The sequence below is a fragment of the Loxodonta africana genome, chromosome 1, assembly GCF_030014295.1.
Source record: "Loxodonta africana isolate mLoxAfr1 chromosome 1, mLoxAfr1.hap2, whole genome shotgun sequence".
NCBI classification, from domain to species: Eukaryota; Metazoa; Chordata; class Mammalia; order Proboscidea; family Elephantidae; genus Loxodonta; species Loxodonta africana.
Window position 1 is genome coordinate 104,231,938 of NC_087342.1, and position 17,851 is coordinate 104,249,788.

Genomic DNA, 17,851 nt, shown 5'->3' on the forward strand with positions numbered 1-17,851 from the left:
CTGTGGGCTATCCCTCCACTGCCCAATATATGAATGAGGCTTTGTGGGGGGAGCTTCAGGGGTAGCCTTTCTGGTACCTCAACAATAAATGTTCCTGACTGTCCATGGGGTAGCATACCTATAGGAAAGAGAGCCTGGCCCCTCAAGTTTCTCCTCCCTCTCAACCTCAGGCACAACCAGGAAGTCCTTGGAGGGTAAACAAATACCTTGCATCTGTCTGGTACTTTGGGTCTTTTTTTTTTTTTCCACATACCCAGTGCTATTTAATCACCTCCCATGCCTGGGTTGTTGTTGTTGTTGTTGGGTGCCTTGGGTCAATTCTTGGCTGTAATCTTTACGGAAGCAGATCTCTAGGTCTTTCTCCTGTGGAGCTGCTGGGTTGACTTGAACCGCCAACCTTTTGGTTAGCAGACAAATGCTTAACTGTTGCACCACCAGGGCTCCTTCTATCCCTGGGAGGCTGGTATTACTATTCCCATTTCAGAGATGAGGAGGTAGCTAAGAGGGAGGCATTGACTTGTCCAGGTAACACAGTAAAGGCTGCAGCTGGACCTCTGGTCTCTCAAATCCTAGTTTAGGGCTCAGAGCACCTCTTTTTGCTCCTGTCACACCCATGCAGTTGCCTGTGGGAGATGGAAGGAGCAAGGCCTCGAACCTAATAGGTGCTAAATAAGTGATTTTTGATGAATGAATGAGGGCACTCCATTCTCAGCCTAAAAGGATTCCTTATACAAACAAAAACCGCGGGCTCTAAGTAGCCCCTCTAGCGCCGGTGGTGACCTCTAGGGGAAGAGGTTTGGGAGTGGGTCTGCCATGATGCACTGGCCCTGTCTTCCTTCCTGTGCCCTCCTTGGGTCTCCATGCCCTTCTTCCTCCCTCTATCTGTTGGTCCCTGTCCCTTTGCTGTGGGTAAACAAGCCCTGGAAATGCAATCCTGGCCTTTGGGAGTAATGAGTTGACAGAGGAGAGAGAGATAAACAGGGCGAGTCAGAAGTCAGGCCTATGACAGGACTTTAGGCCGAAACAAACAGTGCTGAAGAGAGCGTCCACGTCACTTTGGAACAAGAGCAGGTGCTTGTTTCTATGCAACGAAGCTTGTTTAAACAGAGGCTTGGGGGGCGGGGGGAGGTGGCCGGTGTTGGCTTGGCTGGCATGCCAGGCCTGACTAACGAGAGGGTTCCAGGCCGGTTGTCCCATCTCCAGTTCAAGACCCCAGCTTCAGCTCTCTCCTCCCAGCCCCCTTGTTGGTAAGGGACAGGGCTATACCACCTCCACCCTGTCTGTGGGGCTTTTACTAAGTCTCCAGTCTCACGCCTCATGGAGAATCTACCCTGGGAAGAAGGTGCTGTGGGGAGCGCAGCAGGCCTTGGAGCACTCATTCATTTAGCAAACATGCATTGAAACTTGATTTGTGCTGGGCACTGTGCTGGCCAGCTACAGGAGGTAACCCCCAGCGGCTGTGATAGAATACCCTGGACCCAATAGACACACCGGCTGCCCATCAATCCCCTTCCTTCACCAAGGCAAAGCCCCCTGCCCTACTGCCCTGTCCCCCACATAGTATCCCCTCTTTGATGGTTTTCTTTGAAGGCTGCTCTTGTGTTTTATTCTAATCTGATTTCACCTGTATGAAAATGTTCCCAGTGTGTGTGGGGGGCGTCTCCAGGGAACATACAAATACCCTTTGGGTACTCAGATGGGGAGGGGCAATAAGGGCTGGGAGAGGTGGGTGACAGCTTTGAAGAGATGGAAGTCCTGGGGAGGTCTTAGATTCTGGACTGGCATTCTGGCTGAGGAGAGCTGGACTTAGGGCCAGGAGGGCCGAGCCAGGCGGGGTACGAGCGGGCTGAGCTGCTGGCGGCTACCCTGAAAGGCATCCTGGGCCTCTGGATCGCGCACTCCTATTGTCCACGGGTTGTGGGGGTGACAGGTCAGCAAGGGTCACAGGAGGGTTGCCTAGCGTCTGGGAACTCCCACTGCAGTTGCCGTGGCAACCGGGGCCAAATCCCACCCTGTTCACATCCTGTGAGGAGATTCAAAAGGGTTGGGGGGCTCTGCACATTAATGGGCTTTTAACTTACCCTCCTCCTAAGAAAAGAGGGGGTTGGTCAGTGAGTTGGGGGAAGGGAAGAAGAATGGAAGAGATTTTTCTTTCCTTTTCCTCCCCATCTGGCTCCCCTCTGACAAGCTACTTATGGGGATGAGGTGGGAGGGGAAAGTTTCAGAGGTGAATTAGCACCCCCACCTACACACTTACAGAATCAACAGTTGTTTTTTCAGGCCTGAGGCACACTTCTCTTTAGGACTCCCACCTTCAAGCTCCAGATTCTACCCTTTTATCTCTGGTCCCTATGCCTTCTAGACTTCCCCTTTCCTTCTGGAGAATGATCTCTTCTCCAGGAGGTGCTAGTAACTGCTTCCCTCTCCATGAAAATAGCAGGAGGAGGGCAGGCAGGAGGGGACCTGGGGTGGGGCTGTGAGACTATAAGGGAAAAAAATAAGGGAAGGGGGCCTTAACTCCCCTTTCGTGTACCCTTCCTGGGTTACTAAGCCAAAGGTCATCCTGTTTAGTGTGTCTGCCCCCTAGTCCAACAACAAGGGAAGTTTTCTTAAGAGGGAGCTGCACTGTGAGAGGAAGGGAGGGATAGAAGTGGCCCACGGCCTGAGGGGGAGGGATCTCCAGACCCTGCTTTCTCAGGATTTGGAAGGAGCCAGGCCCCTCTACCACTCCTTCCTTCCCTCCTGATATGCAATTCAGAGCCCCGCCCCCCCTCGCTTCTCTCCCTCACCCAGTTTTATGCCTGAGTTTGTCCTTTATTGTTAGGACATTGGGGAAAGGGGAGAATTTGGGGAAGGTTGTGTATGTTTCCTCTTCTGAGGGTGGAGGATTTAGGGTGAAGGCCCGCTTCTGGGGGCCACATACCAGGGCCACTTCATTAGTGTTCGACTTAGCCTTGAACCCTTGAAAAATGTGCAGGGTGGATCTTGAGGGATGTGCACAATGGCTGAGCTAGTTTTTTTCCTAGGGGGCTTCTTTATTCTGAGGAGCCCCAACGGAAGTCCTTTGAAGGGAATCGCATGTCCCCAAACACCCCTACTCTAAACCTGGTACTATAGCCCCATCCGGGTCGCTAGGGAGGGTAGGAAGCTTATAGCGGCTCTGTACCCAGACCTCGGAGTAGACCCGTTTCGGCAGAACTCCACACCGAGCGTGTGGACATTCGTGTGGGAGCCCCGGAGGGCGACTCGCGACCCACGGCGAACAGCAGCGCTTTTAGCAGCGCTTAGCACTACCCGGCTCTATTTCGGCTCCTTCTCCTACGCCAGCCGCCAGCCGTTGCAGGCTCGCATCCTCCAAGCATGCACCCAGGACCCCCCAGCCCCCCGCGGTACTGATATTGCCGTGTGCCCCTCGGGATCCCCCACCCCTCGCAGTGCTGATATTACCCTGGAGAGCTAGACGCCAGGACAGTCTGCACCGTCGCTGGAAGCGGGCCGAGACCTAGCTGCTTCGGCCCTTCAGGCCACAGTTTGCGAGCGGCTGTCCCAGGGGGCACGGGCCAGGGAAGAAGGAACGTGTTTCCCTTTTCTGTATTGTTGGATTCATTTGTTAATTCTTTTCTCCCGAGCCTTCCTTGCAGAGAGCAGGCATTTCCAAGACACTTTGGCAGGGAAGGAGTCGTGAAACCGGGGCAGTGCACCCAGGGTAGGAGTCTTCTGCTCACATGGGCCTGTCTGTGCTTTCCTGGTTTTCATTTTAATGGTTCTAATTTGAGAATGCGCCATGTCATTTTTACGAGGTTGGTGTAAAAAAAATTTACAGCCTTTTCCAAAAAGCTTGCTTTTTTTTTTTTTCAAGGAAAAAAGGTGTAGAATCACTTCAGGGGTTTTATGGTCTCTTCTTCCCCGCCTTCCTGTAATTTTATTTTTATGTCTCTATGCTGGAGGACAAAGCCCTGCCTGGTTGAGAACCTGGATCTCCCCCAGGTCAGTTCCTTCAGTGGTTAGGGTCACTGAACCTTTGACACCTTCTCCCTGTGCCCTCTCCCTCCATTTGCAAGGGTAGATGAAGAGGTATTTCCTGTTTAATTCAAATCAACAAGTACTTATTAGGCACCCACTGTTTATTAGCAGTAAATTAGGTATCCACACTCTGAGATTATATCCCAGAAATAATTGCCTTCATGTCAACCCTGACTCACGGCAACCCCATGTGTGTCAAAGTAGAACTCAGCTCCATAGGGCTTTCAGTGGCTTTTTTGTAAGTAGATCACTAGGCCTTTCTTTCAAGGTGCCTCTGGGTAGGACTCAAGCCTCCAACGTAGAGGTGAGCAGCCCATCATGAAAGCTATTTGCACCACCCAGGTACTCTGGGGTTGTATCACTTCCTGCTTAAAATCTTCCAGTGCTTTTTCCTGAAGTGTAGAATGAGATAGAAAACCATTGCCCCTGTGTGATGTGGCATCCTCTCTTACCTCTGGGACATCATCTCATGCTATCCTATTCGGCTACACTGGCCCGACTAAAAGGTTCCTAATACAACAAGCTTCTTCCCCACTCAGGGCCATTGCACCAGCTGTTTCCTTCACCTTGAATAGTCTCCCCCAGGAAAAGTTGGCTCCTTCTCATCTTAAATGTCTCCTCAGAGAGGCCTTCCCTGACCACACAATTTAAGTAGCCAGCCAGCCATCCTCTATATGACACCACTGTCTCATAGTTTGTGTGTCTCTTTGTTTAGTGTTTAGTGTCTGTCTCACCCCATTGAAATGTGAGCCCCATTAAAGCAAATACACTGTGTCCCCAGGAACTCGGTCATGTGGGTGCCTTGTCCAAAACCAAAACACCAAACCCGTTGCTGTCGAGTTGATTCTGACTCACAGTGACCCTATATGGGTCGGGTGCCTTGTAGGGCATAATAAATGAATCATTGCTAAATGAATCATTGATAAACGAATAGAAAGTCATTATGACACTGGGGGTGAAAGAGATGGGGGTGAAGTGGGCCAGCACGCTTAAACACCCTCCTAGTACCCCCTTCCCTTAAATCTAGCCAGTCCCCAGTTAGAATTAATTATTGAGATGATTTAGGTAAGATCAAATCTCAATTTTGCCAACATTAGCCAGATGCAGACAAAATGAGTTTGGATTTTGTTTATTTTGGCTTCTCGTCACCACATCCCAAATGAGACCAGGATTTTTTAGTGAGTCTCCCATTCCTGCCTGCCCAACCTTTGGCTCCTTTCCCTCTGCAGAGCGTAGTTTCAGGCCAGGTGGATTCAGACTCTGCTTTTGCCACTGTGTGACTTTGGGCAAGTTGCTAGTCCTCTCTGAACCTCCATTTCCTCATCTATAAAGTGAACTAGATTGATGCTTCTCAAACTTTTATGCTTGAGTCCTACAGTAAGAAATGCATTTTACTTGGAGTCCCAGAGCATGTGTGCATGTGTGTACCCACGCACACAGACACACACACCTACACACATGGAGTCCCTGGATGGTGCAGATTGTTAAAGTACTTGGCTGCTAACTGAAAGGTTAGAGGTTTGAGTCCACCTAGAGGCACCTCAGAAGAAAACCCTGATGATTTATTTCCCGAAAAACCAGCCATTGAAACCCTGCGGTGCACAGTTCTACTCTGACACACATGGGGTCGCCATGAGTTGAAACCAGCTGGATGGCAGATAGTTTATATACACATATAAATTTATGTGTATACATATTGTGTGTGTGTGTATATATATATATATATATCCTTTTTTTTCTTATTTTTTGACCCTCTAAATTGCTGTCAGGGCCCACCATTGGGTCATGACTATTTGAAAAATACCTGACTAGATAATCTCTAATGCATCTAGCTCACTAAGCCTGTGGTTCATGATTCTTCTCCATTCTCAAAGCTCACCCCCTTAAGCTTGTCTCCCTGAACACCATGACCCCCCCCCCCAAATTCACACAGAGTAAAGCTGGAACCCCAAGACAGACCTGGAACCCTCCAGCCTAGAGAAAGGAATGGTCAATGACCCTGCCCCTGATTTCCTTAGAGAGAATGCACCTCCCCTAAATTCTTAGAGGCAGAAATCAAGGTGTGGTCCCATCTTGGAGGTGAGGGCCCTTGCTTGTTTTTCTTAGCAGCTCCTGTTATCCTCAAAGCTCCAGAGTTCCCTTCCATCCCACCCACCCTCCCGCGTTGCCATCGATTATAAGGCATTTGTTCCTAATTGTGGAGATTCTGCTAATGACTTCTGAATAGACTGGGGGGAGGGGAGTTCAGCTTCATTAGTGGAACTGAGCTCTTAGGCTTGAGGTGATGTAGACAAAAAGAAGTGTTGATTAGCAAGCCAATCTGAGCGGCATCAGGCCAATGACCAGGAGTCTCCTGGGCAGGTAAAAGGTTAATTATAATAACAATAGAAATGTTCACCCAGGGCCCCCTAGGTGCCAGGCACTGTGCTAAGTACTTTATGTCCATTGTCCCATATACTCCTCACAACTATTCCTGTTTTGCAGAAGAGGAAACTGAGGCTCAAAGAAGTGAAGTGACTTACCTAAGGTCTTAGTCTATGGTGGAGCCAGGATTTGGATACAGATCTTTCTGCCCAGGACCCATGAACCGAATGGACCAGTACGGCCTCCCGTAGAGGAAAAATAGACCCTGTCCCCCAGACCACAGAGATGGGGCATTTGTTCTCAGTACAAGGGGTGAAAAACCAGTTGCTGAGTCAATTCTGACTCATAACAACCCATGCGTTGCAGGGTAGAACTCCACTCCATAGGGAAGCAGATCACCAGGGCTTTCTTCGGTAGCAGCTCTGGGTGGTTTCAGGCTGCCAAACTTTTGGTTGGTTGTCACGTACTTAACCATTTGTGACACCCAGGGGCTCCTCTAAAGGGTGAAGGGAGGAAGAAAGTGAGATTTAAGAAGCCAAATGGCTCCTAATTTTCTACTCTGTCCTGAGCACCCTCTCCGTCCTCCACACCAGGTTTTCCATGATGGCTTCTCCCTGGTGTGGGCTGTGTTTAGGTGTCTCTGGCCACCAGGGAAGGGAAACTGAGTCCACCTTTCTCCTGGGGATTCCTTTTTTGATCTTCTCCATCCTCAACCACCTTCACCTGAGAGCTGAAAGCAGAGGTGCACACAAGATTAGGGGGAGACAGGAACAGGCACGAGGCCATCAGGCCCCTTAGTGGGGTGAGGAAGGCCTGGGCAGCCAGAGGTGTCTGGACTCCACCACTTCCTAGCTGTGGGAGCCTGGGCCTCAGTTTCCTTGTCTGTAAAATGGCAACGATGATGCCTATTCTGCTTAGCTCAGCGTCGTGAAGCTCTAGTTAAATGTTTGTAGCAGTACTCTGAGAACTTCAAGGCCCTATACAAATGTTAGCTCTTCGACTCCATGCCAGCCTGTGCCTGTCCCCCACATCCAGCCTAGACAAAAATGGACTTCACCATCAGGTATTACAGGACTGCTGGGGGCTGGGGGCTAGGGCAGGTGTCACATCACAGATACATTTGACAGTGTATGTGCTTTCAAGGAGGGTACAGTCTGGTTGATATCATCAGAGGAGGATCTGTCGGGGCTCAAAACAAAAAACAAAACATTGCTGTTGAGTTGATTTCGACTGGTGATGACTCCATGTGTGTCAGAGTAAAACTGCTCCATAGGGTTTTCAATGGCTCTTCAGTCTTACTGCCAGGTCTTTCTTCTACGGCACTGCTGGGTGGATTCAAACCACCAACCTTTTGGTTAGTAGCCAAGAGCAAACCATTTGCACCACCTAGGGAACTCTGTCAGGGCCAGGGGCTGTCATTTCCCACCCTCTCTTGGAGGTGGGTGGCCCATTGATTTATCAGGCCCCAGGGCCAACAGGGAGTGAAGATACTCAGGGTGATGGATGTGACTTGGGTCAGGCTTTGGAAAGTCTCAGACCTATCTGATCCTTTCAGTGACCACTCTCGGAGGGGATCATCCTGGGCCTGAGGGAGCCTGAGGCTCCCAGAGTATTGCCCCTGACTGGGGCTCTGGGTGTGTAGACAGTGAGGAGGTAAGGACGGTGGTGAGGAATTGAGGCTGGAGCAGCATTTATAGCACTCATTACTCGGTGACATGTCCATGCCATCTGGTGAGGGGATGTTGGAGCCCAAGCCCAGGGTCTGACCAATACTCTTATCTCTGGGCACCTATAGGGTGATCTTCAGGGGGTACCGGGTCCCAAACTGGGCCATAAGCAAATTACATGAAATGACTGCGGGGTATCCACCATCAGCTCCCTGCCTCCTCCGTGCACAGGGCCTGTATGTGGTGGGTGGCCCTGAGTGAGTAGAGGAAAGAATCACTGAGTGAAGCACCTGGAGGGTTTCAGACCCTAATGACCTGGGGGCCTGTACAGGCTCCTGCAGCCTCTCCTTCTACTACTCCCAGCAGAGCTCAGTTTCCTGCCTCTGGGAATTTCCTTTTCCTTTCCCAAGTGAGTTCGTGACTTACTGGGCCATTTCACACCTCTGATGTGCTGGTCCCTGTGCTTGGACACCCTTCAGCCTCCTTGTCATCTGGTGAACTCACCCGTTGGGACGCCAGTCAGAGCTGCCACCTCCCCTGGGGGGACTTCCCAGACTTCCCCAGGCAGAGGAGACTCTTCTCTGGCCTCTGGGGGTATCGGGTACCCACTTTCTGTTTCAGGCTGACCACCTCCTTGTCAGTCTCTGTATGAATCCATCATCACAGCACCCAAGCCGTGAGCCCCTGGGGGCAGAGGTCAGGCTCTGTTTCTCTGTGTATCCCCAGCACCTGGCATGGTCCCTAGCACACAGCAAGCTCTCAATAAATGTGAGTGAAGTGAATGAGTGAGTAAATGAATGAACGAAGGAACACATGGCAGAAGGAGTAGTGGGAAGTCAGAGGAGGGGACAGCCTCCACTAGGCCTAGGGCCTTACCTGGCTCCAGCTCTTCTGACCTGAAGGGGCAGAAAGCCTGGGGGCAGAGGGGAGGGTAGGCCCAGTGTGAGAGAAGGGGCAGGAGGGGGAGTGAAGGGCATGACACAGGGAAGGCCTGTAGGAGTGAGACTGCAAGCTGTCACCACTTTTTCCCCGTATCTTGTAATTTCATGCTCCAAGGGACCACAAAGTGAGAAAGTCCATGGGGAGTGAATTCAACTCCCCTGGCCACTTTCCCCCCACCCCCAGAGACTAAGGGGGCTCTCCCCACAACTTCCCCTGGAAATTCCTCCTCTGCTGTTCCTCTCTGCCCCCAGAGATCTGGGGTGATTTGTCTCCCCACCCTGACCGGTGTCCTCCCTGCATTGCCTGGGCTGGCTGACTCCTCTGGGCCCTCTTCTTTCCCCCACCTTGGCTCCTGGCCTCTGACCCCTGTTCCCCCCACCTTACCTCCACCTTTGGAGGATAAAGAGTATTTGTCCAGCTCATGTCACTAGACCTGGAGGGGGCCTTACTGAGGCAGACGGAGGCAGCAACCTGTTCCTGATGACCACCTGGCCACCTCTTCCTTTCCTCACTCCTCCCTTGGCCCTTTTTCCACTGCCTCCTGGGGCCTTTTGACTCAGAAAGGTCAGATTTCTACTTTCTGAAGTGAATCTTAGAGATAAGAAACAACCCCCCTCCCTCTGGAAGCCAAGGGCACTTCTCCAGCTGTGTGGTCCAGGGGGAAAAGAGGGTGCGTCGGGGAGGCTAGGGCCTGGGAGGCTGGTGAGGAGCATGCTAACCTGGACTCCAGGTTGCTTGGGGACAGGTGCCCATAGATACATCGATGTGTATTTAGATACCATCCTAAGGTAAGCTAGATTTAAGCCTTGGGGGAGGCTCAGCTGTTCAATCCAGTGATAAAAGGGCTGTGAAGGTGGATGAGTACCTTGGTACACATGCTTGATACACAGTAGATACACAGTGTGGAGTGTATACATGTGCACCCACATTCTACCATAGAAGGTTGTGCCTTGAAGGTGCTTAGGGTGGTGAGTAGAAATCTATGGAAGAAAAAGCAAGTGCATGTGGGGCCAGATGTGGTGAGAGAGAGCCCCAGGTGGGTGCATTTCATTTAATAAGTGTGTCTGGCCCCAGGCACAAGGCTGTGTTGGGGAGAGGCTGGAGGAGATGAAGTAGAGAACTGTTGAGAGATTACTGACAAGGGAAGGGAGTGAAAGCTTCCTGAATGCCAGCTAGGTGTCAAGCATTGGTCCTGTAATACCCCTAGTCACTAGGAGATGGGTAGTGTCCTGGTTTTGCAGATAAGGAGCCAGAAACACAGAGAGATAGAATAACTTGCCCGAGATTACACAGCTGGTAGGTGGCATAGTTAGGATCCGAACCCAGGTCTGCTGATACCACAGCTCCATGTCAAATGCCTGGACACAGCTGCTCATGCTCTCAGGGGGGTCTTGGAGGAACCTGGGCACAGACAGGTGGTTTCAGGACAGGCCCCCACACCTCTGCCTCTGACCTAGAGTCGGGGGATGGAGGGCTCAGCTGACCTTACAGAGAACTTTCTGGGCCTCCCTGTCCCTACCAGACCTCTCACTGCCCATCTGGCCACCTCTCAGGCCCGCTAACTCTTTGACTATCACACTAGCCCACTAACTGACCAGAATGGTTTTCTCCTGCAAACTATATATACTTTCCACCCCTGTGCTCCCTCCAGCCCAGAGTCCAGCCAAGTCACCTTGGCCTCTAAGCCCAGACTACCACAGACTGTGTAACTCTGCTGATAGTTGAGAAACACTCTCCAAGACTTGGCCTAAATTCCCCAGTGCCACAAAGCCCTGTAGACCCACCCAGATTCCCCAAACTCAGAAAGACATGTGGCGCTCAGACTCTGTGCCACTGACCTCTAAACTCTACCTCCATAACCCCAACTGTGGGCTCTGACTCCACAGTGAACGCTACTCCCTTAGCCCCTCAACTAACCACCAGTAATGCAGATGGCCTTGGAGCCAGGCTTCCTGGGCTCGAATCCTGGCTCTGACACTTTCAGCTACGTGATCTTGGACAAGTTACTTACACTCCTTGAGCCTCGGTTTCCTCATCTGCAACATGGGGCTGATAATCCCTACCTCGCAGCCTCGTGGAAGGATTAAATGAGATCTTGTCTGTGCAGTTTTTTGTCTGTGCAGTGCCTGACACATAGTAGTTACTCAGCAAATAGTTCCTATTTTAATTAACGCTCTGAGCCCACCCCCGTGCCTTCCCCTGGAGTCCTTTTGTGACCATTGACCCTTTTGCTGCTCTCATTGAGGTCCCAACAAAACTTCACCAGGTCTCAGGGCGAGTCCCTATAGGCTCTGATCCCCAAACCCTAACAACAACAAAAAAAACCCAAACCTGTTGCCATCGAGTCGATTCTGACTCATGGCAGTCCCATAGCACTGCTCCACAGGGGTCTCTTGGCTGTAATCTTTATAGAAGCAGATCACCAGTCCTTTCTTCCGTGGCACCTCTGAGTGGCTTTGAACCACCAGCCTTTAGATTAGTAGTTGTGTGCAAACTATTTGCACCACGCAGGGACCTCTAAACCCTGACAGCTCCTCTTAATGGCTCCTACCTCTGTCCTTACCCCCAAGGCCATATGGACCCTGTTACCTGCTTACTTGCCCCCAAGACCTTCCTTCCACCTTACCCTGACCTCCTCCCCTCACTACCCCCAAACTCCCCCTGAATCGCAGATTCCACACTGACTCATGACCATCCTCCTCCCAGCTCAGTGGCAGCTGCTGGTGCCAGCACTGACTCAGCCCGTATCTTGCAGGCTCTCCAGGTGGCCCGGCAGTTCCTGCTGCAGCAGGCCTCAGGCCTGAGCTCCCCAGGGAACAATGACAGCAAACAGTCGGCCTCTGCTGTGCAGGTAAGGAGGAGGGCACCCCACGGGCTGGGGCTGAGCTGGGGCCATGTTGGGAGGGTAGGCTTGACACAGAGAGGGGGTGGGACCAGTTGGAGAACTGATCTTGACAGTCCCCAATGCCAAAAACATGGGCAGGTTTCCAGAAAGAAATTAAGCCACTGCAGGTATGGGGTGAAGAAACTTCCAGTTTCTCTCTCTGCCTGATCACCCAGGCTTCTTCTAGCTTAACTTCTTCCCGCCTGCCCCTTTGTGTCTGTCTCAGAGTTTGTGTCTGTCGTCAGCCCTGGCTGTCTCTCAGTGCTCACTGTCTCACTGCCTTTCCACTTCCTCGCCTCTTCCCTCTGGGTCTCAGTCACTTCTTGTGTTTCTGTTTCTCTATCCTGTGGGTGGCTCTCTCTGTCCCTCTCTGTTCCTGGGTCTCCAGCTTACCCCCTCCCGGGCTCTCAGTTGCTGCCGTCCCTGCGTCTCTGCTTCCCCTTATCTCTCACCCACGGACTCTCTCTCAGTCTCGCCGCGTTTCCTGTCTCTTCCTGTCTCTCTGTCTCTTTTGTTTTCCTTTGCACAATCTGCCCTTTTTCCCCTCCTCCCTTCCCCCCAGCTCGCTGGCCCATCTGGCTGGTTGGGGGAGGGGAGATCTGCAGGGGGCGGGCGGGGGGAAGCCAGGCCTTCTGTTTACCTTTTGTGTCACAAAGAACTTGGGAGAATTGCAGTCTGAGTCTGGGATGGGTCACAACTGGGGCAGCCCTCTCCCCTCCCCCTGGGCCCAGCAGCCCAGTCTCCTCATCCTTGTCTTTCTCCAGACCCCTCCCCACAGCGGCAGGGGAGGCTCGGAATTGGGGAGAGGATTAAGCGGGGCTTTGAAAGGAAGTTTATCTAAGGGAGGAAGGGTGAGGGTGATCCTGAACTGGAGGCTCTGAAGTTTTTTGGGGGGGGAGTTGGAAGGGGGACTGCTAAGGGCAGGAGGGAAGTGAGGAGGAGGATGGGGAGGGGTGCAGGGTGCTTTGAGAAGGACCCAAGCCTGGGCTTTGTCCTGGGGGGAGATTCCAAGGCTCTGACAACAAACATATCTGGGGTTTATGTGAAAGTGCTTTGAAAAAGTTCAAGGTGCTGGACAGATGTGGGGGGCGTGAGTAGTAAGTAGCACTCCTTTAAAAATCTTGAACCTAATGAAATAACTCTTAAAGGGGAATAGTTGGGCAAAGAGGATGGAGTGGCCTGGGGTGGGGGAGGGGAGGACACAACGTGGAAAGTCAACAACAGGAGGAGGAGAAAGCTCTCCCACCCTAATGAGGGACAGGGTTCTCACGCCTGAGTGGTATCGGGATTGGTCTCTTGGAATTGGGGACCTCATACACACTTCCTGGGTCGGACAAGGCCCTGAGGCTACTGTCCTGAATCCCCCCTACCCTGGCCCAGTTTAGCAACCCTTTCTAAGAACAGAGAGGGATAGAGTGTGGAACAGGAATGTTCCTTCAACTCAGAAAAGGAAGGAGCTTGATGGTAGTTAGAGTGACCAAGGTCAGGCATCAGGAAGGACTTCCAATGAGGTATAAGGGGCAGGAGATGTGAAATGTCTGAGAGAGGAAGACAGGCTATGGGATCTTCCTTAGGAGACCCCCACAACGAGGGAGGTCCCTGGACAGCGTAGAATGAGAGGAAGAGGTTTTGGGGTCAGAAGGACAGATAAAATGCTCCTTTTCTCAGGCTTCTGTTTCCTTGCCTCCTCACTTCTCAATTATTGATTGATTGATTGATTCAACAAATAAACTTATCAAATACTTCCTGAACTAACAGCTAACATTCACAAAGTGCTTACCATGGGGCAGATACTGTGTGCTTTACGTGTATCATCTCATTTTATCTTCACAACCCTATGGGTGGTGGTGGTGTTGTAAGGTGCTGTCTAGTCGGTTCCGACTCATAGTGACCATCTGTATTACAGAACTAAATGTTGCTGGGTCCTGTGCCATCCTCACAATCCTTGCTATATTTGAGCCCATTGTTGCAGCCACTGTGTCAATCCATTTTGCGGAGGGTCTTCCTCTTTTTTTGCTGACCCTCTACTTTACCAAGCATAATGCTGTTCTCCAGGGACTGGTCCCTCCTGATAACATGCCCAAAGTAAGTAAGACAAAATCTCACCATTTTCACTTCTAAAGAACATTCTGGCTGTATTCTATGGGTAAAAAAAAAAAGTAGGTGCTATTATTAGCCCCATCTTGCAGATGAGGAAACTGAGGCCCAGAGGGGTTACATAATTTGTCCAAAGTCACACAGCTAACTAGGGGAAGAGGGAAGATTTGAGCCCAAACAAGTAGCCCCAGAACTCATACCTTTAATCCCAGCACTGTGAGGCCGCCTTTGTGTTTAGCACAATAACGAGCACCAATAGTCCCCCAGGTACAGAAGACCCAGCTGGATGGTTCTCTGAGTCCTGGGGAGATGAGAATTCTTGGGGCCATGTCTGAGCTTGCTCAGGAGCCTGGACCCCCATCTGTTGATCTCTTGTCTTTCTCCTCCACCCCTAGATACCTTCCTTGCCTCCCTATCCCCATCCCCAAGTTCAGTCTCCAAGGAGAGAGGGGTCTCTGTCCCAAAGTGGGGCCCAGGGCCTGGAAGTAGCTTTTCCGTGAGCTCAAGGTTGGTGGGGGAGTAGAGGAGAACAAGGGCTGGCTCCTCACCCAAGTGGAAAAGCGTAGCTTGTTGATTTGGAGCTTGAGTGAAACGGGTAATTAAAGGAGATTAATGGCCCCTTTCCCAGTGGTCCCCTGGGGGCACTGCTCTGCTCCCCTGCTGGAGGTGTAGGATTCTCTGCCTGCTCACCTCCTAGCCACCCTCACCACCCGTTCCCTAGAGCCAGCTTTCAGAAGAATTTCTAAAGCCTTATTAGGTCTCTGGAGCCCTGGTAGCATAATGGTTAAGAGCAATAGCAACTAACCAAAAGGTCAGCAGTTTGAATCCATCAGCTGCTCCTTGGAAATCCTATGGGGCAGTTCTACCGTGTCCTGTAAGGTTGCTGTGAGTTGGAGTTGACTCAATGGCAATGGGTTTTGTTGGAGTTTTTGGTATCAGGTCTCCAGTTCCAGCCTAGTGAGATTACCTGGTTTGCACCCAGGCCTGGTCCCCAGGCAGGGAGAGATCAGTCATGGAAGGCAGCACAGGTAGCCTGGAATTGAGTGGAGGGAGGGTAGCAAGGGACAGGTTCCTTAGCTCTGTCTGCTCCCCGGCCTTCATCTCATCATCTTTGTCCCTCTACCCCAACCCCGCTGAGACTTCTTCCTCTGGCATTTCTAGAAGTTCTTGGTGTCTCAACACTATTTTTCTTGCTGCAACTTCAGCCCAGAACTAGTCTGAAGACTTCTTTCTGGTCATTTGCAAGGGGTTTAACCTAAACCAAGCTCCAACCTGGACTCCTTGCATTGTTCCGCAGTTGTTCCACCCAGGGATCCCAGATCCCATAGAGGAGGTTGAGTTCGAGTCCTTGACTGTGATACCAAATTGCATCCACCCTAACCCACAGCCCCCAGATAAGCTTCGTCTATGCGAAACACCATCTCTGCTACTCTTGGCCAGCTTAGCAAACTGTATTAGTGGTAGGTGGAGGGCTCAGGGGCCTGAGCAGACTCCTTGAGGGAGAGGCTGGAGGCAGCTACGGGCGTTTAGCCTGGGGCTCACACTGCCAGGGCTTTAGTAAGTGCCTAGTTGCCCTGGCCGTGTTCCAGATAGTGACTCATCTGAGCTTACTAGAGGACGGGTGCCCATCCTGGCACACCCCAGCCTGGTGATAGGGGCCAGGGGGGATAACAGGGGAGCTCCAACTTGGTTCTCAGAACCCCAAAGGAGCTGAGGAGAGGTGAATGGGAGCAGTCAGCACAGGGGATCAGTATGAGGCAGACAATTCACTGACTTTTCTTGACCCCTTGGGACACCTTAGCCAACAAGTACACACAGGTGATCCATTCAGATCACTGCAGCAACCTCTCCAGCCAGCTGCTTGACCATTGGCAGGAACGGCAGGGGCCAGGCAGGCCTTCCAAGGTCATGTCTTCTATTCCCCAGCCTGTAAGCAGAAAGCCCCAAGGAAGGAAATGCCACATCCGTTGTTACATGCCACTCTTGGTGACTCACACTCCTGGTGCCTGGAAAGATCCGGGTGCCTGGGCTCAGTCTTCCCTGCCGGGGGTCATATCTGGCTCCCCTAGTTGAGTTCTCACTGCTGATGAGAATGAGCGCCCAGTCCCTTTGGTCCTAAGTGACCATTGCCATGCAGTGCCCTCTGGGGCCCCTGACATGCCTAAGGCACGGTAGGGGGGAAAGGAGAGGGAAAGGAAGAAATTAGAAAAGAGGGGGAAAGGAGAATCCCCCTTTTCCCAGCTGGGGCCCTAACCTGTCAGGGGTGCCACCCAGGACAAATCCCTGCAAGACACTCTTCCCTGACTGGGCCCTACCCATCCCCCCTCCTTTCCTGCCCCAGGGCTGTCAGAGGGGCCCAATGTAAATTTTTTTGTACTGACGTAGAATTTAAGGGCACACAAATCACTTTCACCCCTTCTCCTGTGTCCCATGGTGGCGGGGGCAGGGCGGCGGGGGGGGCAAGTTATTTAATCTCTCTGGGCTTCAGTTTCCTCATCTGTAAAACGGTAATGATGCTGCTGCCCCTTCACTGGTTTGCTGTGAAGATTCAGTGAGATAATATGTACCTGGAAAGAGCTTAACGAGCGCAGTGCCAGGCACGTAATACACCTACCCTCCACACCACTCTTGCGTGCAGTGCTGTGAGGTGGGCTGGGCAGGTGTTCCAAACCCAGTTAGCAAATGGGGCAAGTGAGCCCTGGCAATTTCAGAGAACGGTAATGTCAGGGATGAGAACTTGGGTCACCCTGTGCTCAGCACCCTGCACTGCCTTTTTATTGGGAGCCCCCTGGGTTGAAGGGAGGGAGGAGGAAAGAAAGGGCAGTCTGGGATATTAGTTGGTTTGGGACGCTCCAACTCAACTTGTAACCCAAGTTTTTGGACAGCAAAGCCCAAGTTCTTTGAGCCGCTGCCTCCTCACATACTTTGGGGGCACCCAACCACAGACTCGGGGGCTGACTCTTCAAGGAGGGTGGGTCTGTGACCCCCATCTCAGGACCCTCAGAAAGTGAGGACCGAACGCCTCTGCAGCCTGGCTTTCCAGAGAGACCTTTGGGTCCCTCTTACAAAGAAGGAAAAGTCTGCCTTTAGGATCTCCACCCCTGGTTGCCCCCTTCAGCCCCCTGGATTGTTCAGTTGCCACATCTTTTTTAAGACTCACTTTGGGGTGGGGGGCGGGGTGAGGCAGGCAGTGTGGGACATGGAATACACAGACCTGGGCTCGAATCCCAACCCTGCCATTTTGGTATGTTATTTATGCTCCCTGACCTCACGTTTCCTTATCGGTAGAAATGGGGTAAAAACACTCCAAAGGGGTAATGATCATCCCCTACCCTCACCCTTCCCCACTCTCGCTTAGATACCTTGAAGCCTTCATTCACACAGTGTGCCCATGGCTAAAAAGCCAGGTTGTTATGCCTCCAGGGGACATTTGGACAGCCATTGGCTGGGGTCCAGGAGAAAGCCTAGGAGCAGGGCTCAGCCGGTAGTTAAGGGGTGGGCAAGAAGAGTTGGGGCACTGGGACTTCTTTGATGTCCATGAACTTAATGCCTTGCTCCTTCTGCCTGGGAGTTTCCCAATGGGCGACTTGCAGCTTATCTTGCCCCTTCCAGGGGAAGGGAACAACCACAGGCAGGTGAGGCTTGGGGGAAGTGACAGGGGCCACAAGTTCCCTGGGCCCTAACCTGTCAGGGTGCCACCCAGGACAGGGTCCCTGCAGGACACTCCTCCCTGGTTGGGCCTATCCTTCACCCCTCCCTTCCACCCCAGGGCTGTCAGAGGGACCCAGCGCACAAACACTTAGTGGTGTTTTAGTGTGTACCAGTGCTCTGCCAGGGTGGAAGTGAGGGGGAGGTTAGAGAAGAATCCTGCACC

General features: G+C 52.0%; 1 protein-coding gene across 8 annotated transcripts in view; it reads left to right on the top strand.

The window, feature by feature from the left end:
• FOXP4 (forkhead box P4) overlaps positions 1-17,851 on the top strand; it is a 56,103-nt gene that overhangs the window by 21,088 nt on the left and 17,164 nt on the right. For all 8 annotated transcript variants that reach the window (XM_064285767.1, XM_064285792.1, XM_064285788.1 and 5 more), the window contains one exon: positions 11,752-11,847. In XM_064285767.1, coding sequence (XP_064141837.1) covers positions 11,752-11,847 — 96 coding nt within the window. The remainder of the gene's footprint in view (positions 1-11,751; positions 11,848-17,851) is intronic.